Genomic DNA, 22,322 nt, shown 5'->3' on the forward strand with positions numbered 1-22,322 from the left:
GATTAATCGTTTGACAGCACCAATTTAAATGTAATGAAAAGTAAATAAATAGTTAAAACTGTTATATTTCTGATTTTTTATTAAAATTTATTGACATTTTTCATTTTTAAATACAAAAACATGAAAAAGACTATACAAAAAAACAACAACAAAAAAACAAATAAAATACATTTACAAAATATTAAAAATATCATCAGAATAAATCTAAAATCAATGAATAATGTCCAGATTAGCATCATTGTAAAGCAAACACAAACTAAGCATGTTTCTCATATGTTCTAAAATGATTTTCTTTCAGATCCTCTTTAACGTGTGCCTGGTTCCGCACACACTGGTTGGCGGTGACCGTGTTGTCAGTGAGAGAGTACAGAGCTGGTTGAGGGTGAGATGAAGTCAGTCGCTCTGGCTCTGGCAGCTAATTTCGTCCTCAGTTCTCTGATTTCCTGCATCAACTCCCTTTCCTTAGAGTCAAGCTCCCCTCGGCCACGATCTAAAGAAACTATAAAGCAGTAGTGCACATGGAAGAGATCTTATCGCATGTTGCTTCATTAAATCATGTTTGGTCATGACAGTAAAACTCAATGTTTATACTAATAATACTCACAGCCAGTAGAATCGTCTGATTGATTGATCAAGGAAATGTTGGTGGTGTCACTCTGGGTCTTGTGCAGCAGGCCTCTCGGCGAGCAGGGTGATCTGAGTCTCTTTTGATGATCTACACACACACACAAATAACTTGATTACCTCTTGTTAACATGTAAAGTTTAATAGACTTTTTCAACTGATTGCATCCTCACAAGGAAGTAATTTTAAAACTGTACTCAGGTTTCAATCAAATCCTTCATTACATATTGTGAGAAGTGTTTGTCTTAACTCACTTAATGAATCCTCTAGACTCTTTTGCAGTTTGCCTTGATGTTTCTCAGTCTCTTCTGTTTCCTGAGAGATAAGTGACCTCCGCTGGGCGTTAACAGTGGCGGCCACCCGTCTTTCCTCCTCCAGTTTAGCTTGCTTTGCTACTACATCATCCCACTGAGACCAAAACAATGTCATTAGTCTTTTGCATGTTGTATTGAAAGGAAACTATATTTTTTATGAATTTTGTCTACCTGATACAGCAAACAAAACACTAAAAGTGCAGTCACATTTACTATTGTCACTGGGAATTTTGTGTGAGGGTGAAAGTTTTTCCCATGCAGATTTCATTACAGGTTTAAGTTGGTCACGTGGATTCACCACGATGACCAACAGAAAGCTGCTTGGTTTGAAAGTGACTTCTGTTTCAGCTGTGCTACATACATCCCTACCGTACTGACAATATTTTACTGCAATTTCGCTAATGTGATCGCGCTTTTAACATGCGAATTCTCACCTGCTTTCCCTCCACTTCCAGCATTAGCTGGACTACTCCTTCCTCTTTAGCACATGTTTGTTTGCTGAGGTTTACAAGTCGCTCTCTTTGCTTCTCCTGCCTCTCCTTTGCTTTTTCCAGTCGCTTGATCACCTCAGCTTGCCAATCAGCATCCACTTCCATCTGTCCCACCTCTGCCAGTGACTCTTCCAGCATCTGAAAGAGTTTCAACTTTCAAAATTAGTCTCGTTCAAACTTTACTCAGCTGCAACACATAAGTCTGTTAAGCAAAAAGTAAAGGAAAGGAACAGGAGCAGGGTGGAGCAAGATGTCTGACAAAGATAATCATATGCACTCTATGAAAATTGTAGTGAAACATACCTTCTTGTTTGTCTGACTAATATCTGCATTTGCCTGAATGAAGTTTTGAAATGTAGATTCTTCCATCTCAGCCCTGCGTCTCCTCGTATCCACTTCTGCTCTCACCGTTTGACTCACTCGCTCTTGCTCTTTGGCCAGTTGCTAGAAGCCAAAACATAATGATTAGATAAGATCTCAGGAGTGACCGCTCCTGCTTCTGGAGGCCCACCTTACAGAAGAAAAAAAACTCTAACCCTAATTAAACACACCTAAACCAGCTAATCAAGGTCTTCAGGATTACATGACACTTCCTGTTAGGTGTGTTGGGGCAGGTTGGAGCTAAACTCTGCATAAAGATAGCCATCCAAGAGAAGGATTGGACACTCCTAGTACATCAACGTTGCAGACATTTGCAAAGAAATAAAGTTTTTATAGGGGCCAACCTGTTCAAACAGTTGTCTCTGGGCATCCAGTTCCATTTGTCTTACTTCTATATCTTGAACAGCGACCGCCGTCTCCTGATCTCGCAGTGCCATCTGAGTACAATAAAAATGTAAAGAACTTGCAAAAATAACTTTACACAACTTCTACCTGTCTTTCTAATACTTAAAACCTTTCTAAATACATTTACTATTTGTGAAACATACTACCATTGAAAAGTCTGGGGTCAGTAAGTTTTTTCTTTGTTTGTTTTGAAATAAAATTATAATTGTATTCAGCAAGGATGCATTAAATTTATGGTCTTTTATAATGTTACAAAAAATAAAATTATATATATATATATATACACACACACACAGTGAGGAAAATAAGTATTTGAACACCCTGCTATTTTGCAAGTTCTCCCACTTAGAAATCATGGAGGGGTCTGAAATTGTCATCGTAGGTGCATGTCCACTGTGAGAGACATAATCTAAAAAAAAAAATCCAGAAATCACAATGTATGATTTTTTTTATCTATTTATTTGTATGATACAGCTGCAAATAAGTATTTGAACACCTGTCTATCAGCTAGAATTCTGACCCTCAAAGACCTGTTAGTCTGCCTTTAAAATGTCCACCTCCACTCCATTTATTATCCTAAATTAGATGCACCTGTTTGAGGTCATTAGCTGCATAAAGACACCTGTCCACCGCATACAATCAGTAAGAATCCAACTACTAACATGGCCAAGACCAAAGAGCTGTCCAAAGACACTAGAGACAAAATTGTACACCTCCACAAGGCTGGAAAGGGCTACGGGAAATTGCCAAGCAGCTTGGTGAAAAAGGTCCACTGTTGAGCAATCATTAGAAAATGGAAGAAGCCAAACATGACTGTCAATCTCCTCGGACTGGGGCTCCATGCAAGATCTCACCGTGGGGTCTCAATGATCCTAAGAAAGGTGAGAAATCAGCCCAGAACTACACGGGAGGAGCTGGTCAATGACCTGAAAAGAGCTGGGACCACCGCTTCCAAGGTTACTGTTGGTAATACACTAAGACGTCATGGTTTGAAATCATGCATGGCACGGAAGGTTCCCCTGCTTAAACCAGCACATGTCCAGGCCCGACTTAAGTTTGCCAATGACCATTTGGATGATCCAGAGGAGTCATGGGAGAAAGTCATGTGGTCAGATGAGACCAAAATAGAACTTTTGGTCATAATTCCACTAAACGTGTTTGGAGGAAGAAGAATGATGAGTACCATCCCAAGAACACCATCCCTACTGTGAAGCATGGGGTGGTAGCATCATGCTTTGGGGGTGTTTTTCTGCACATGGGACAGGGCGACTGCACTGTATTAAGGAGAGGATGACCGGGGCCATGTATTGCGAGATTTTGGGGAACAACCTCCTTCCCTCAGTTAGAGCATTGAAGATGGGTCGAGGCTGGGTCTTCCAACATGACAATGACCAAGCACACAGCCAGGATAACCAAGGAGTGGCTCTGTAAGAAGCATATCAAGGTTCTGGCGTGGCCTAGCCAGTCTCCAGACCTAAACCCAATAGAGAATCTTTGAGGGAGCTCAAAGCCAGAAACCTGACTGATCTAGAGAAGATCTGTGTGGAGGAGGCCAAAATCCTCCTGCAGTGTGTGCAAACCTGGTGAAAACTACAGGAAACGTTTGACCTCTGTAATTGCAAACAAAGGCTACTGTACCAAATATTAACATTGATTTTCTCAGGTGTTCAAATACTTATTTGCAGCTGTATCATACAAATAAATAGTTAAAAATCATACATTGTGATTTCTGGATTTTTTTTTAGATTATGTCTCTCACAGTGGACATGCACCTACGATGACAATTTCAGACCCTCCATGATTTCTAAGTGGGAGAACTTGCAAAATAGCAGGGTGTTCAAATACTTATTTTCCTCACTGTATGTATGTGTATATATATATATATATATATATATATATATATATATATATATATATATATAAAATTATTATTTTTTTTTTATTCAGTTCTGAAAAGTGCAGTATAGTTTTCATAAAAATATTAAGCAGCACAACTGTTTTCAACATAATAATAAATGTTTCATGAGCACCAAATCAGCATATTGGAATAATTTCTGAAGGATCATGTGACACGGAAGACTGGAGTAATGGTGCTGAAAATTCGGCTTTGCCAACACAGGAATAAACTGAATTTTAAAGTATATTAAAATACAAAACAGTTATTTTAATTGCTGTAATATTTCACAATACAATTTTTTTTAATATTGTTGATCACATAAATGCAGCCGTGATGAACATAAGAGGCTTCTTTCAAAGAAATTAAGAAAATCTAACCAACCTCAAACTTTTGAACCAAAAAGAAATATGATTAAATTGCAAAATCAAAAGTAAAGCAACAACACATGAGTACCTTTCTCTGGATCTCATCATCAAGTCTCTTGAGCTGGATTCTGCGCTGATCTTGCTGGTGCTTAAGAAAACGTCTTCTAGAAGAATCAATCAGATTGAGCTCCTTCACCTTCAGCTCGCGCTTCATAGCAGCCAATCTGAGCAGAGAAGGTAACGTCAGGTGAACTGTGAGCATCTGTGAAATTGCAAAATGTATATAGGTCACTAGCAAGAAGTCTGGCAGATGGAGGGAGACCCACCTGGCTCTCTGTTGAGCAAGTTTACTCTCCTCTTCCTGTAGGATCCTTCTACGTTGCTCTTCTCCTTGCAGTAGCAACTCCTGCTGTTTGTACCAGGCCTCAAACTCAGCCTGCTGTCTGACCGCTTCAGCATGCAGCTTTTGAACCTCTTGTCTTTACAGACAAACATAAGTAGTAACCTTTTTTGTAAAATGTACAGAAAGTATGAAATACTCAATTCATATTACAAATGAATAATGTTTGCACCTCTCCCTTAGATATTCCACTTCTTGTTGCCGGATCCTCTCACGTTCTTGGGATTGGTACTCCACTATGAAGGTGGGGTATTTGTTGAAAATAGGGTACTGCCCCTGTGTCAAAGGTTCAAAGTCACTCAGCGCAGAACTGGGATGGATGTCCGAAGGGGTGCTGTCCATCAATCGATAGGCTTCCTTCAGCATAGCACTGATGTCCAAGCTATTCCGATGATGGAAAAAGTACTACATAGGAGAACAAAAAAAGAAAGAAATGGATGTATGGATTTATGCATTTGTTAATAATAATTAATTAACAACCATACATAAGGTTGGGGGTATGTACGATTATAATTATTTTATGCTGACCAAGGCTGCATTTATTTGATTAAAAATACCATAAAATCCGTAATATTGCAAATTATTATTACAAATTTAAATAACCATTTTCTATTTGAATATATTTTGAATTGTAATTAATTCCTGTAATGGCAAAGCTGAAATTTCAGAAGCCTTTACTCCAGTCTTCATACTCACACAATCCTTCAGAAATAATTCTAATATGTTGATTTACTGCTCAAAAATTACAGGTGCATCTCAATAAATTAGAATGTCATGGAAAAGTTCATTTATTTCAGTAATTCAACTCAGAAATCAGATATTAAATACCACACACAGACTGAAGTAGTTTAAGTCTTTGGTTCTTATCAGATGATTTTGTCACATTTAACAAAAACCCACCAATTCTCCAATTGATTAGCTGATTGGCATGTCACCATATTCTAATTTGTTGAGAGAGTGAATTGGTGGGTTTTTGTTAAATGTGAGCCAAAATCATCACAATTAAAAGAACCAAAGACTTAAACTACTTCAGTCTGTGTGCATTGAATTTATTTAATACACGAGTTTCACAATTTGAGTTGAATTACTGAAATAAATGAACTTTTCCACGACATTCTAATTTATTGATGTATACATGTATAAATGTATTTATCATATGTATACATACACATATACACACACATACACACACACACACACCGTTATGGCCAAAAATATCGGCACCCTTGGTAAATATGATCAAAGGCGGCTGTGAAAATCTATCTGCATTGTTAATCCTTTTGATCTTTTATTTAAAAAATTCACAAAAATCTAACCTTTCATTGGATAATAAGAATTTAAAATGGGGGGAAATATCATTATGAAATGTTTTTCAAAATTACATGTTGGACACAATTATTGGCACCCCTAGAAATTCTTATGAGTAAAATATCTCTGAAGTATATTCCCATTCATATTCTCAATTTTGAGCACTCCAGGGTGATTATGAACATGAAATTATCCAGCCATGGCTTCCTGTTTCACAGAAATATAAATAGGAGGGAAAACAAAGCCCAAATTACCTTAATCATCCATCACAGTGAGAAAAACCAAAGAATATATTTCTGATGTGCAGCAAAAGATAATTGAGCTTCACAAATTAGTGAAGTGGCTTTAAGAAAAGAGCTAGAGCAGTGAAAATTCCCATTTCTACCATAAGAGCAATAATTAAAAATTTCCAATCAACATAAAATGTTATGAAACTGCCTGGAAGAGGATGTGTGTCTATATCGTCCTAATGCAGGGTGAGAAGGAGAGTTTGAGTGGCTAAAGACTCTCCAAGGACCACAGCTGGAGAATTGCAGAAAATAGTTGAGTCTCGGGGTCAGAAAACCTTAAAAAGAAATTGTCAAACAGCACCTACATCACCACATGTTGTCTGGGAGGGTTTCAAGAAAACTTCTCCCAGCTCATCCAAAAACAAACTCCAGCATATTCAGTTATCAGAGACAACTGGAATTTAAAATAGGACTGGCTTCTAAGGTCAGATGAAACAAAAAAAAAGAGCTTTTTAGCAGCAAACACTCAAGATGGGTTTGGTGAACACAGGGATAAAAAGTACCCCATCTGTACAATGAAATATACTGCTGTATTTTTGATGTTGTGGGCCTATATTTCTACTGGAGGTCCTGGACATCTTGTTTAGACACACGCCATCACTGATTCTATCAAATACCAACAGATAAAAAATAAAAAAGTGACTGACTTTGTTAGAAATTTTAATAATGGGTCATGTTTGGATCTTCCAACCGTACAATAATCCAAACACAAACCTCAAAAACCACAAAACCAAGCTTCTGCTGGCCATTCCAGTCCTCTGACCTGAACCCTACAGAAAATGAGTGGGGTGAACTGAAGAGAAGAAGCACCAACATGGAGCTGGGAATCTAAAGGGTCTGGAGTGATTCTGGATGAAGGAATGGTCTCTGATCTCTTGTCAGGTGTTCTCTAACCTCATCAGGCATTATAGGAGAACATTTAGAGCTGTTAAACTGGCAAATAGAGGTTTCAAAAGTATTGAATAAAAGGGTGCCATTAATTGTGGCCAATGTGTGTTAAAGAAAAACATTTATTTCATAATGATATTTCCCCCTCATTTTAAATTCTTATTATCCAATGAAAAGTTAGATTTTTGTGATTTTTTTAAATAAAAGATCAAAAGGATTAACAATGCAGATTAATTTTCACAGCCTTCTTTGATCATATTTACCAAGGGTGCCGATATTTTTGGCCATGACTGTACATGTATGATAATTATGTCTTATTATATTATTTATATAAAAACAAATGAAACCCCTAAATTATAAATTGATAATATAAGCCACTTCATAAAATTTGTTCAAATGGCCAGTGAGCAAAAAACATTATAAATATGTCTGAAGTTATACCTCAAAGTCCTTCTTGTCAGTACAAAGCAGCAGTGGTGCTCTGCAGCAGCTGACATATGCCACTACAGCCATTAGAAGAAACGAGGGATCATTTGAGAAAACATTGTCAAACAGTTTCAGCCACTCTTCTCTCATCAGAACCTCAGAAAACAGGGTCTCCAGAAGAGGCCATGCATACAGCTGGAGAGGAGAAGCACAGTATATAGGGCATTCGCTTTATCTTTGGCTTCAAGATTAAATTCTTTGAAAGTCTATGTCACAAAAAATGTATGTTGAAGTCTTTTACCTGTGAGGTAACGCCACAGGCAACAAAATGCTGAAGCAACTCTTTATCATGATGGGCCAGCACGTTCTCAGCTAGACTCAGCACATTAAGTGGAGGGTTGGGAAAGTACTCAAACCAGTGCTGGCACCAATTCACTGTAAAAGAGCAATTCAAGACACCGCTATGGACCGAATCGTTGAATCACTGCCAAAGAGACCAGTGGTACATCACTCAACACCACACTACTGTCCTGCACTACTTACCAATGACGGTGGCCACTACTTCAAAGCAGATCAGTGGATTGTTCTCGAACAGCTTGACAAATGGGAAGGCCAGCAGAGGGAGATAATCAGTCTCTCCAAAGACGGCAGCCCAGTGAGCAAGAGCAGACAGCACTCTGCCAGGTTGGACATGAAAAGATATACTTAAATGTAATTTAAGATACTGGCATTAACAATATGGTGGGCAAATCTATATATATATATATATATATATATATATATATATATATATATATATATATATATATATACACAGTTAAGTCAACTGATTGATACTGTGTCCACCTCTGCAGGCCTCTCTGTAGTTTGTGGCTTTTGATGGGATAGCGTTCCTGAAGGCACATGTATGCTGAATGCAGGCCTTTGTCAGTCAGACTACTGAAAGCTGCATGGTTCTCAGGTAGATGCAACAGAGAACGCCAAATGAACATCCTACCAGAAAACAAATAAACACACACACACACACACACACACAAATAAAGCAGAGACGCAGACCACAGCTTCACATTAAATCAACAAATCATCATCGCTTCTGCATGACACATTACATTACCTGTATTTGGCTGGGTATTCTCCAAATGCTCTTAGTAACGCTTGTAGCCTTTTCTTGTTAAGGCCATTAGGCAAATCATTCTACACAAAAAAGATTAATTAGATGTGATTATGATTGGGTCATAAGTTAAATAAAAGAAAATGAGACACAAGGTGTCAAAAGCACCCAACCCCCAAATAAATAAATTCTAATTATATTAAATAAAATTAAATATAAACAAAACCTCTTTGTCATCCAGTGTGGAAACTGGTAAAACTTTGGATTGGATTCTGCGTCCTGATGTTTTCACAGGTCGCTGACCTGCCCCAGTATAAACCTTCATTTTCAAACCTGATCCTTCACTGCTTTTGCCTTTAGTGACCTGTTTCAACAAAGGCTGGGGAGGCTACACAAACAAAAAAACAAATTTTATATATATATATATATATATATATATATAACACATACGCTATACAGTCATTTATTCAAAAGTGTGTGGTTGGTGAGTGTTTTTAATGTTTCTGAAATAAGTTTCTAATGCTCATCAAGGCTGTATTTATTTGACCACAATATTACTGTTTTTGCTGTATTATAACTTTAATATATTTTAAAATGTAATTAATTCCTGTGATAGCAAAGCTGTGTCACCTTACTCCTTTCTTCAGTGTCAGATGATTTCTTATAAATCATTCTAATGTGCTGATTTGGTGCTCAAGAAATATGAGACATCCATTTTTTCAGGATTTGTTGAATAATAGAAAGTTCAAAAGAAAGGCATTTATTTAAAATAGAACAATAAATAAAAATTTACCTTACTGATTTCTGGGGTAAGGCTTCGTACATCATAGATTCTGAGAGCACCACTGTCCATCACAGCAACAATATGGTGGCCTTTAGGACAAATGCCTGCCAACGTGATGGCATCCTCATGGGACCCTATTTCAAAGATCTGCTTGCATGACTGAATGTTGATAAAGCGCATGACGCCATCTTGGCTCAAAACACCTAGAATCTGAGAAGAGTATATTACAGCATTAGTCATTTCCACAATTAACCTACAAACTGGATAATAATACGTTTTTTAGGTTAGCAGACTACTTATCAGCACCTGGTTGGATCCGCCATCAAAACTATCTGAGAGGAAATCCACAAATCTTACTGATTTGACTTTTGGAGGCATTTGTATTACTCTCAAGAGCTGTCGACTGTCCAGACACCACAAATGGACTAAGTTGGAGCGTCCAGCTGCAGCAAGTGATTTCCCATCTCTACAAAGAAACAAAATGATTACCTACAACACACCAGTCGGTGCGTTGCCAATTTACGGTCTAAGGCTGATGATACACGGGGCAACTTTTTGAGCAATTTTGCCAGGCAATTGTTTTTGAGCAATGTTGCTTGGGCACTTTTCCATTGAGAATGGGTAACAAATTTCTATCTGGATACTTTAAATTGGTCATGGGCCCTGTGTCTTACTTGGTTGCCCTTTGACACAACATTGCCCAAAGTTGCCCTGTGTATCATCAGCGTAAGTGTTACAGTCTTACTGTGTAACAGCAAAAGTCCTGTAGTGTATTCTGGGCCCGCCTGTGGAACAGGCAGCTGATACTTGCAAAAAAGTGTGTCGCTCTCCCAAGCAAAAATGGAGTCGTCACTAAAGCAGCTGAGAATGGTGTTGCTGTGTGGAAGAAAGAACACCTACCAAAAAACCAGGAATGAGCGACTGATGCGGAGCTGTTACTATAATATGACGCTTATGTACAGATAAGTGACGTCTAACCTTTTGTATGCCAACAGACTGACGAACATTAAGCTTCCTCTTTCTCTGAAAGGTATCAAGGTTCCAGAGCTGAGCGGTGTCTGAGGAAGTGCTGATGGCGTAGCTGCCTGAACTGTGGACGGACAGGGAAGAAATGGCACCTTCGTGACCCCGCATCCAGCTCACTAGCTGTCTGGTGTCTGGAAACAGTAGTTTACGCTTCTTAGAAGAATAGTTAAACATTTGCAAGCCTTTATGAGAAACCTCTAATAATGTGTCTTACCTTTGTCAAAGCATTTAATGGAATAATCAGCCAGAGCAACCAGGAACTCTGTGTTTCTTCTCAAGTTGAACGCTAAAGCAGTACATGCTTGGCCTGTTTTCTGGACCAGCTTGAATCTGTCGAAGGAGATATACGAGAATATGTGAAAAAGCAACAGAAATGAACACGTATGAGAAGACAAAAGGAGAAAATATAGTGTATATACCTGTTTCTGCTAATGTCAAACACATAAATATTGCCATGATGATCACCAGCAAGAAACGACTCTCCTGTGGTGTCAAAAGCCACTTGCAGGAATCGAACCGTCTTGGTTTGGCGAGCAGACGCGTTTCGGGTCACAGTGGCCAAGACGCTGGAAACACAGTTAAATGCAAAATTGAATCTCTTCTCACTGCATAAAACAGTTCGCTCCGAGCTGGTTATGTCAAACTTACCCATATTTTGATGATACTGATTTTCTGTGCCATATTTTCCCATCTTCTCTGGACCCGATATCTGTAACTTGCATGTTTAGCATTCACTTAGACTCGCCAACCACTCCAGCAAACAGCCTCCCGCCTCACACGAGCATCGCAGCGGGAAATTCAATAACTGCAAACGATTTTCATAAATTCATTAATGAGTGTCTGTTATGCTCGTTTTTAAACCTTAATCTCATGTCGAGATTCACTGTATTTGTACCAAAAAAACATTTACGCTATTGCTAGTGTTCGTTAAATAAAGAACCAGGCAGCAAAATGCAAGTTTCAGTTAGAGGAAGTGACGTAGGTAAACACTTGTTGGAATTATGGGTATTGGAGTTTTAAAATAAAAGTAGGTAGGTAAATATATATATATATATATATATATAATTTTTTAATTTGTAAGACATTGAGTGGATGTGTGAATTGGCAAAAAATTCTGATTTAATAGTTTTTATTACAAGTCCCTCTATATTTTTTAATTTGTAAAGGTAATTTAAAATACATAGAATCTATAGGTGGTCCAGTTATACAAATACACATATGTGACCCTGGACCACAAAACCAGTCTTAAGTCACTGGGGTATATTTGTAGCAATAGCCAAAAATACATTGTATGGGTCAAAATTATCAATTTTTCTTTTATGCCAAAAATCATTAGGATATTAAGTAAAGATCATGTTCCATGAAGATATTTTGTAAATTTCTTACCGTAAATATATCAAAACTTCATTTTTGATTAGTAATATGCATTGCTAAGAACTTCATTTGGACAACTTTAAAAGCGATTTTATCAATATTTAGATTTTTTTTCACCCTCAGATTCCAGATTTTCAAATAGTTGTATCTCGGCCAAATATTGTCTGATCCTAACAAACCATACATCAACGGAAAGCTTATTTATTCAGCTTATTAAATCTCAATTTCGAAAAAAATGTACACTTAAGACTGGTTTTGTGGTCCAGGGTCACATATAACAAACAACACTACATCACAACAATAAACTATCAATAAAAGTACAAAGCATTTGTAAATCATTAAATCATTTCCCATTGTGCGCATAAGTGTTTTAAAATTACTCAAAGACACCAACTGATTTAGCCGCAGTTTCATTTGAAGAGAGTTCCAATCTGAAGGTGCAGCATATTCAAAAGCAGTTTTACCTAAATTAGTTACTAAGGGTACATAGAGACTACACTCTCAGAAATAAAGGTACAAAAGCGGTCACTGGGGCAGTACCTTTTAAAAAGGTACCGCCCCAGTGACAGCTTTTGTACCTTTATTTCTGAGAGTGTATAATAAGACTGGGAACGCAATAAATATTTACCAACTACTTTTTGTTGAATCAAACAACAGAGATAAGGTGGCAAAAAACCCAAAAAAAATCCAAATTGCTTTATAAATGAATAAGTACCAAAGCAAATTGGTACTTATATAGAGTAAAGACCTTTAATTTTGTAATATTTTAGTCTTGGAAGCTACACCAGCTGAGAGAGAACTCTAATTGGTTTAATTTCAAATTTCAAATTTATTTCAAAATATTACTCCAGGAACACAAATGTGTCAGCTACATTCCTTCTTCAGTATACAAACATGACTGTACAGTACCTTACAGGTAATATCACCTAGAAACATAGATAAAATTATTAGACATTCCAAAAAAACAGAAAAAAAAGAATAAAGGAATACACTGAGATGCTATCACAGAATATCTATTGAAACATCAGGAGTATCTATGACAATTAATATTAATAGCTATTAAGTTAAGTTATATATACAAATATTACTGAAAGACATAAGACTGTAAACAATACTTATGTATCATTACAGAAAGCTTAAGCTTATAAAAGACTTGCAACAATTGCAATGTCAGTCAACATATTTGCTTTCATACATTTCTGTTGAACAAATAAATATCGATGTACCCATTAAAACATGAGAAACATAGCAGTCATGTTCAGTAACAATCAAGTCAGTATCAAATATCATTGCCACCTCAACGCACACAGGTTTAGAAAAATCCATGATAAAGGATAATGTTTCAGTGCGTTTGGTAGCACCTGCTGAGGACCTGAGACTGTCCAATTATAGGTCAGGGCCGGTAAGGCGAGTTGACAATCTTGCAGCTCTCCAAAACTGTGAGTCTGCCCTCCTTCCCGCTTTTTCACATCTATTAACCAATCACTTCTGGCTCAATCTCCGTATCCTCCTCAACCTCCAAGCTCTCAGTGACTGCCATACTGTTATGGTCACCTATAATAACATACTCTATGTTGGATCTCTCCATGTGAACGCTCTTGCCACTTATTGTGTCCTGCACTGGGATCAGTTGATCACTGCTCTGAATATCCGGCATTTCATTCACTGTTTGTAAAAAAAAAAAAAAGAAAACAAATGAATAAATAAAAATAATAAGAAAAGTTTTTTAAATTATTATTCATATATACACAATCATTCTTATAATACTCTGTTTAGGGTTTCTGCAGGTTTTATAAAGGTAAATTTAAATTATTTAAAATTATTTTCTACTGCAAATGTCTAAAGATTCTTAAATGAAGATACATTTACTTGAGAAGAAAATGACATATAACAGTATTGTTTTCTGAAAAATTGATCAAAATTAAGTGGGTTTTGATTAACACAAGAACAAATATCTGGCAGTGGGCTCAGAAAAATCAACTTAATTCAGACAAAATCAATTAGATTTTCATTCCCTGTTGACAAATTTTTGATTTTGCTGTTTTAAGCATTAATTAATGTTATTTTCTTCAATTGCTCAGAAAAAAGGCTTCATGTGTTCAATTTGCATCTCAAGTAAATGTATCTAACTACGCTTAGATATTTGTATTGGAAAACAAGAAAATTACTGAGGAAGATTTATTATTTATTTATCTATCTATCTATTCTCTGGCCTTAATTTTTGGAAGGCGTGAATTAAGACATGCAGAAAACCTGCTATTGTCTAAAATTACACTGTTAGCCTAATTCACATGAGAAAAAGTAAACTAATTTAATTAAAAAATAGTATTAAATAGTTATATAGGTTATGTTTCCAATTTATATAAATGTATAAAATACAATAAACTGTTCATGCATATATATAACCTCTATAACCCTAGACAAATTTGACCTATATTTCCTGCTGCACAGACACTTACCATTAGTTTCATCATTCTGAGCAAGCAAAGAATGCTGGTCACAGGTAATGCACTGGCGATTGTTGTTCCCAATAATACAGTTGGTCAGGGAAGAGTTTTGTATGTTTATAATACAAGGTGTAAATTGCAATTTTTCTGAAAAGGGAAGACAAAAAGAGAAGACAAAAAACAAAAGACATCAGTATGAGCAATGACACAACACACTGCATCAAAGGGATGTGGGACAGCAAAACAAGTCTCTTAGTCATACATACTTTTGAGAAGTAAAGTATTGCGGTTTTTTCATAGCAATACCTACAATACTAAGTAGATGAGGTAATCTTTCAAACAAGAATGAGACAACAACAGGAAGTAAGGTGGTATATTAACCACTGAACAGGAATTGCAAAGTAATTTCTCTACTGACCCTGTTGAAAAAAACAACATATTCTGGTTAGGTATATTTTGAAGCATGGCAGCTGGTTGAGCTGGTTTAAACTGGTCCTTAGCTGGTCATGTGCTGATCCTAAACTGGTCCTAAGCAACTAGCTCCTGCTCAGGATTAGCTAAGGACCATATTAAACTGGCTCATGACCAGCAGCCATGCTTCAAAACACACCAGCATATGCTGGTTTTTCAACAGGGGAGACTCCTGATACTTCTCAAAACAACAGAGCAAAAAGGAAATAGTCTATGACAAGATACATCACCAGTTAGGCAAAATATGCAAAAATATCTACCTGAGAGAGGAATTTGCTCTACATGTTGATGGTCCTCTTCATTAAATTGTGCTGAATGATAGAAAATGCATGACAGAAAACAAGAAACAGAAAGAAATAGAAAAATAAGTAATGAATAAACAATTCAGACAGTGGCAAATATCTATTTAAAAAAAAAAAAACATTAATTTTTGATAGATTGTCCAACCTGGGAATCCTGTAACATTCTCATACAACACCGGGTCACAAATTCCAAGGCATGTGAGGAACGAACTGCATGCACTTTGACCTTTTTTAATGACAATCTGCATCAGCCTAGAGGCTTTCTGCATGTCTGTAGGCTGGGATGTGATGACCTGTGCTTCGTACGCCGTGATTGTGCGGGATCGGGACAAACAGCTGGACATCCTTTGAACCAAATACCCAGTCATACACTTACTTAGGGAGCCCAAATAGCGTTGCAATTGTTTATCTATTGGGGAAAAGAACAAGAGAAAGCTGTTTACAACACAAGAATCTTCAAAGGAGACAGAATGTAATACATACAAAATAAATACATACTTGGGACAAACAAGTTTAATACTCAATTGACTTGATCTTAAAATGTTAAATAAAGTGGGATAGAGATTTTCAGAAACAGTTCTTAAAAGAAAGTTGCTGCGTTTTTGTAGTAGACCTATTTAAATTGCAGAAAACATATTTGATAAAAAAAAACAAAAAACAACTTACAAGCCATTTTATCTAACAGTCATTATTTGTGCTCAAAAATGTAGAATTTTCGATCTAAATCAGTTGAAATTATATTTAGGATGGTAGTGGCATTAAAAATAACTAAATGTTTTAAAGTACAAAGTTTCAATCCTTGCTCCATTGCGAATATACTCATACTGTACCAACAACTGTTTTGCATCGTTCACCCTGTATTTGCTTTACTATTGAAAGCAACATATACAGTTGATTGACAACTATACTGATTTTTTGCGCTTCCTTGTTGTCACATTCTTTAGGCTACTACTTCCCCAAAACAAATTAACTAAACACAACATATGTGGCATAATGAGACGTGGGCTATGAGTTAGAAACTTACCCGAAGATATAACAACCGTGCTGTCCATCTATTACTAGTAATAACAAATAACACCACAAGGTAAAGTAGTTCTGATGGCATCTGAAAACGAAACACTACTTCCATTGATATACGTAGGAGTAAATGCGCATGCGCGTTAAGAATGTAATTTCCAGACAAGAATTCCCCCATGTGCATTATGTCATTCTGGTTAACCGCAGCTTTTAATGTCATGCGATCAACAAAAACAGCAAAGGTTTTAAGTCTTAAATATGTGCTTCATCTTGAATAAACGCAATTTAGCGGCACTAATTCGCTTACATGTATGTCTTTATCAGTCAACTGAACAGAAAAAGAGTAAATAATCTAGTTTATTGTGCGTCTAATATTGCCGTGCGTTTAAATGAACAACACATAATTTATCAACCATAAATCCACTTTTGCACGTTTGTAGCGCAACACTGATGCACATCAAGTTGTCTACAAGCGTCAGTAGCACAAAGCTTGATTTCTATTGGTAGGTGCTGTTCTAACAGGGAGGTTCCGTTGCACTTGATTAGATGAGGAGCATCTCGAAGCCGGTATGATGGGAGCAGAGCGTGAAAATATGAATGTATGATATCTACAGTCCACCGTCATTTGGAGGCACGTTCAAATTGTTGCAAAAATGAAGATTTGGAGCACTGAGCACATATTCAGGTAGACAAAGCAGCGTTCAGGACGAATGCAGCGCTCGCGTGCACAGATTCCAGCATCCTCTCTGTCGTGATTTGCATCCCGATTACCTTTGGTAGCTCTAGTATCCGGAAACAGCGTAGCTCGCTTCCTTTGGACATTTTTAGCTTTTAAGCAATTAATTCTTGCACATTACACAAATCTAAGCGTTAGTTGCGAATATGCATTAATTTGGGCCTAGCCGGTTGCTTGTCTGTGAACGTTACAGTTATGCGCAATGTCCTTAAACGACTCACTGTTACTTTTCACAGCTGTTACTAACAAACTCTTAAATGTGGTTACATATTATTTTTTTATTTTTTTACGGAAACCTAGTGACATTGATTTTTCCCTGCCTGTCAGGAAATTTCAAAAGTTGATTAAAATGTGGTCTATTTGCATGCATATTGATAAACAACCTAAGCTGATGGTTTTTCAACCTGGCTGGTCAGTTGACTGTTTTTAGAAGGGATTTGTTTGGATACCCAGCTAAACCAGCCGACGAGACCACCTCAAATGAACTAAGACCACCTTAAACCAACTAAAACCACCAAACCAACTCGATTCATGATGCAACATGATTTATCAGACCTCCAAAACAGATTCGTGCAAAACCAGTATATTTCAAAGTTTCTTTCTTTTTTTTTAAATGAAATCATTAGTTTCACTCAGAAATGATTCATTATATGGAAATTAATTATTTCATACTAACCTTTATTTATGGTCCCAGCCTCTCTTGTTATGGTAGTGATGTTTGTTGTTGATAATGATGAACTACACTGGCAAAAAATTCTTCCTCCTCGCATTAAAGCTAAATTTCCCTTGAATGTGTTTTGTTTATGAGGTCAGTGTCAGTATATTGATGTTCCTCATAAACCGCTGAAATCTATTGTCATGTGTTTTTGATTGTATTCACATAGCTACCCTTGGGAGACTGTGATCAAAGCAGCTATGAGGAAGTATCCTAATCCAATGAACCCTAGTGTTGTTGGAGTGGACGTTCTTGACAGGAACTTGGACACACATGGACGTCTACACAGTCATCGGCTCCTCAGCACGGAGTGGGGGCTTCCAGCAGTTGTCAGAGCGGTTAGATGATATGCGTCACACTGCTAAATATATTGTCTTATTTACATTAGAGCATTTACATCTCACATATCATGTATATTTTACCTCTAAAGCACATAATTAACAGTCCAATTAACAATCTGAAGTGATATTTAATAGTTTTAGCAATATGAAAGTGTGTATAACACTCTTAACAGTAAGTAACAGTGGTTTGCAATGTTTTTAACTCCAAGGCCCTCATTTGTCCTCAACAATATTCAAAGGCCCAATGTTTTCCAGTTGTTCATGGTTTACTGAATAAAGATGAAGGATAAGGATTTTTAGCTGATCATTTTTACCTGATAAATATTTTAGAGCTTAGCATAACTAGAAATCAAACTTTTAATATAAGACTACCTCATATATCCAGGTTTTTCAAGACGATGGGAAAAAACTGTTGTTAAGGCGGTGAATTAACATAAGAAATATGTTTAATTTTCAGGTGTTTTGGCTTAATTTAAATAATTTTACGTCATATTGAGGCTCTCTTGGAAGTTTGCCGAGGCCTCCTGATTGAGAACAACTGGCTTATAAGGATCTTAAATTTTTTTTTCTTAGATTTTAGGGACAAATCGGACCATCACATATGTAAAAGAACATTCCATTGTGGACCCAGAAGAGAAAAAAATGGAGCTTTGCTCAACAAACGTGAGTGTTTGTTTAACATTCGACAGCTATGCATTATAGAAAGCTATTCTAATCAGATTATTTTCTTAATAGAAAGTGGTTTTATGAATTCACATCTTCATTTTTACACTGTACTAAGAAATTCCTTTTCTCCTTCAGATAACCCTAACTAATTTTATATCAGTTGATGAAAGGCTTGTCTACAGGCCTCATCCAGAAAATCCAGAGGTGTAAGTAAATCCATTTGTAAGCGTGTTTTACGTAATTGCCATCTAATTGTAATATCTGCATGAATATCTATGCACATACATGCAAGCCATGCAAATAGAAAGCAATAATATGTTAAATCAAATATCAAACTGGTAACACCAGTTTCTGAAAATGATGTTTGCTTTACTTTTGCAGAACTGTATTAACCCAAGAGGCGATCATCACGGTGAAGGGGGTCAGTCTGAGCAGCTACCTCGAGGGACTGATGGCTCTAACAATGTCAGCCAATGCAAGAAAGGTAAATCATTTTGGATAATGTAATGGAAAATATTCATTTGACCAAATATCCCTGGAATATCCCACTCAGCATCATGTCACTGAGTCACGTGTTTATTACAAGTCATTGATGAAAGTTTGCTATTCTCTGAATAAATGGGAACTTAGTAGTTCCTATTTTCCTGCTGACACAATCAGAGAAGGACCAAAAATAAGCAATTTCAAAGCACTGATAATGTGGTTTTGTCCCTATCTAGGAAACCCTGTTGTTTTTGTGGATGTTTTATTTTTTTTTTTTAGTTTAGTTTCATTAATTGTTTTAGTCTCTTAGCGATTATAAAAACATTATTTTGTTTGATATTATTTTATATACCATAGATGAAGCATTATACAAGCCTGTAAATAAAGTATGAAGCTCTAAAGGTTTTTTGTCATAGGGATGGGACGCCATTGAATGGATCATTCAAAACTCTGAAAGAGAAAATGTCCCTTTGTGTGACTTGTGTTGAACAGGTAATGTTTCATCTAGCACCTGTTTTTGGGTGGTGCAAAACAGAAATGACATGTAGTGAGTTTTGTCATATGCATTAGTACTATAGGTTATTTAATAATATTTAAATGTTTGCAAAATAAATATTTTATATTTTATTCTGTATACAAATATACATATGTATGTGTATATATATATATATACACATATATATATATATATATATATATATAAGTTTTTAATGTAATTTTTAATTTATTTTTTATACAATATTCATTTACTTTTTATAAATATGTTTAATTTGTGCTTTCAGAGCCTGTAATGAGGACCACATGATCAACAGCAGCAGCAGCAGCAGCAGCAGCACCAGCTCTGACACCACATCTGGCCAGCGTGACTTTGCCCCGTCTCTCTTTGTGTTGATGCTTGTGCTCGAAGGTAGTCAAATTAGTGCTCATTTATGCACTGTTGGATTTAAAACCTCATAAAATTGCACTATTACAGACAAAACTGTATAGAGTTTTGAATGTCGCTACAAAATATGTATGCACTGCACCGACTACCTCTTATTTTAGTGTTCTTTTAATGCCATTACAGGGCATAACAGTATCGATTGGATGTTAATTTGGAATTCAGCACCTTGAAGTTCAGAATATCTAGAAATTGAATAAGATTTTTGGTGTGTTAATTAAAATCATGATTAAGGGGAATATGAGTTAATTTAGTTGTTTGCATGGATAGTCATAAAGTGTAATTAATCAATAAAGCCTAACTTGTAGGATAGATATTATCAAAAGTCAGTTTTTAGTGTTTACTTTAAAATAAAGTCCTATATTTCAAAGTTTATGTTGCTTCTTAACACATTGTAAACATATTGTCAACCCATTTGTAAAGGCTTTTAGTTTATTTAGTAGAATTATATGAATGAATGCTTATTTATGGTTATGTTAAAAAATAACTTATTTTAGTATTTTATTCTTATAATATTACTGTGGCTCGGTATGAAAAGCATGTTTGCTTTATTTTTTGTTAAATTATAAATTGTCTGTTTTCTTTAACAGTTCATTGTATCGAATTTAACAAAACTTATGTAACTTACATTTGTAAACTGTTTGATATTTAAAAACATTTCTTGTCAAAGTATATAAACAGATAGTTGTTAAGGTCTTATAGAGCCCCTTATTGGCGAGACAGTTTAAAAAGAAAAACTATTTCAAAATTTTTTTTAATTGTGCTCGAAAAGCTGAAATGGGCAGACCGTGAACATCTTGTGTGAATTAGTTTTTGTTTCTTTTTCTGTTTGTCCCAGAATTTTAATTTTTTTTTATTTTTTAGACTGCCTTGTTATTGCATATTTGTAATGTTTCTAATTGTTTCCCTAATTTTATTGTTTCAATGAAGTATAATGATATGGTCATCAGTGTCACAGCTAATTAAACAATTATTTCACTAGTCATAGAACTACATGCCTTAGGAAAAACGAAATAACCTACTTGGCATTGCGTAAAGCTCCTCCACTGGAAAAAAAAAAAAAAGAAAAAAGCATGATGAAACACCACCCAAGCAAAAGTAAACAAACTTAAACTTGGTTTGTACTGTAATTGAGTCATCTATCAGTGCCAGATGAATTTCAGAATTATATATTTCATAATGTAATATTTTCAGCTTTGATATTGTTGAAGAGACTGAAATGTCTTTGAAACGTATTGCCTGACAGTCAGACTCAAGCCTTTTGTTAATTAAGGCACAGCAGAAAATCTTCACAGTCCTTATGATGGCTCCATTTCTCATTTAACTGTGACATCTTGATATCATTTTTTTTTTTTTTTTGATTGGGGGGGAAATAAGTCATGCATAATATATGATAATAAAGTATCTTAAATGCCATGGTATTGTTCTTTTAATGCATTCACAAACCCTGTTTTTTCTCCTATGTGGAGAATGAGGAATTTATTCAAAGAAATAAAATACAATTTTAGAAAGTTTCTTCTTTTAATGCTAGTTTTCCTGTGATGTGTATTTATTTTAATAGTTATACACATTGTGTTCATGTGTAAATTACCACAGTGGATACAGATTCCAAAAGTGAATGGTCAGTGTTGGTTAATTGTGCTGTTTATAGCTGGCAATATTTTGTTATAGCAAAATATGCAGCACATGACTTGACTGCATAAAAGTTGGTGTTGATGAGATTTATGACTCCTAGCATAATATATTTTCTTGAGATATATTTTAATGTCAAAATATTAACGTGTAATTCAACAGTAAAACTCATCTATAAAAAAAAGATACATTTTTTAGTACAGAATTACTTCTGTCATAGTTGAATTCATGTAAATACAAGAACCCAGTATTACAAATATTTATAAACCACATATGTATTTAAAAAACCCACAGTCACCAACAGACATATTTAAAAAAAACATCTCTTGTACACAAGATGGCAGTAAAAATCTTGCTAGGCAATGATGGATTGTGGATTATATCAACAGGACCGGTGACTTCTTGTTATTCATAGATCTTGTTGCTTATTGTATTTCTTTGCCAAATATGTTCTTCAAATACCAAAGATAACATAGTAAGCATAGAAA

The 22,322-nt window shown here is 35.8% G+C and overlaps 3 protein-coding genes across 5 annotated transcripts; 1 reads left to right on the forward strand and 2 right to left on the reverse strand.

The window, feature by feature from the left end:
• Positions 1-61: 61 nt before the first annotated feature.
• Positions 62-11,687, reverse strand: tbc1d31 (TBC1 domain family, member 31). The gene is given in 23 exon segments (XM_058748160.1): positions 62-499; positions 605-715; positions 879-1,032; positions 1,373-1,567; positions 1,733-1,873; positions 2,155-2,247; positions 4,566-4,701; positions 4,804-4,956; positions 5,050-5,282; positions 7,805-7,984; positions 8,091-8,224; positions 8,333-8,466; positions 8,636-8,782; positions 8,904-8,983; positions 9,127-9,288; positions 9,694-9,894; positions 9,991-10,150; positions 10,430-10,469; positions 10,472-10,580; positions 10,663-10,841; positions 10,925-11,040; positions 11,130-11,276; positions 11,359-11,687. Coding segments are annotated over 23 exon segments (3,234 nt in total). The 5' UTR covers positions 11,442-11,687; the 3' UTR covers positions 62-353.
• Positions 11,688-11,943: 256 nt separating this feature from the next.
• Positions 11,944-16,482, reverse strand: si:dkey-29h14.10 (uncharacterized). The gene is made up of 5 exons (XM_058747170.1): positions 16,329-16,482; positions 15,450-15,713; positions 15,263-15,313; positions 14,544-14,678; positions 11,944-13,749 (listed from the first exon to the last, which is right to left on the reverse strand). Exons 1-5 carry the CDS (start codon positions 16,354-16,356, stop codon positions 13,559-13,561), a joined length of 669 nt encoding a protein of 222 aa, XP_058603153.1. The 5' UTR covers positions 16,357-16,482; the 3' UTR covers positions 11,944-13,558.
• Positions 16,483-16,839: 357 nt separating this feature from the next.
• prelid3a (PRELI domain containing 3A) lies at positions 16,840-22,251 on the forward strand. Of its 3 annotated transcripts, none has more exons than XM_058747171.1 (7): positions 16,840-17,006; positions 17,942-18,110; positions 18,687-18,776; positions 18,915-18,985; positions 19,161-19,263; positions 19,679-19,754; positions 20,045-22,251. In XM_058747171.1, the coding sequence occupies exons 1-6, from the start codon at positions 16,975-16,977 to the stop codon at positions 19,748-19,750; spliced, it is 537 nt and encodes a 178-aa protein (XP_058603154.1). In that variant the 5' UTR covers positions 16,840-16,974; the 3' UTR covers positions 19,751-19,754; positions 20,045-22,251. The 3 variants fall into 3 exon arrangements, with proteins under 3 accessions (XP_058603154.1, XP_058603156.1, XP_058603155.1); XM_058747172.1 differs by having other exon boundaries at positions 16,848-16,952; XM_058747173.1 differs by lacking the exon at positions 19,679-19,754.
• Positions 22,252-22,322: the final 71 nt, after the last annotated feature.

This window comes from Onychostoma macrolepis, chromosome 16 (genome assembly GCF_012432095.1).
Source record: "Onychostoma macrolepis isolate SWU-2019 chromosome 16, ASM1243209v1, whole genome shotgun sequence".
NCBI classification, from domain to species: Eukaryota; Metazoa; Chordata; class Actinopteri; order Cypriniformes; family Cyprinidae; genus Onychostoma; species Onychostoma macrolepis.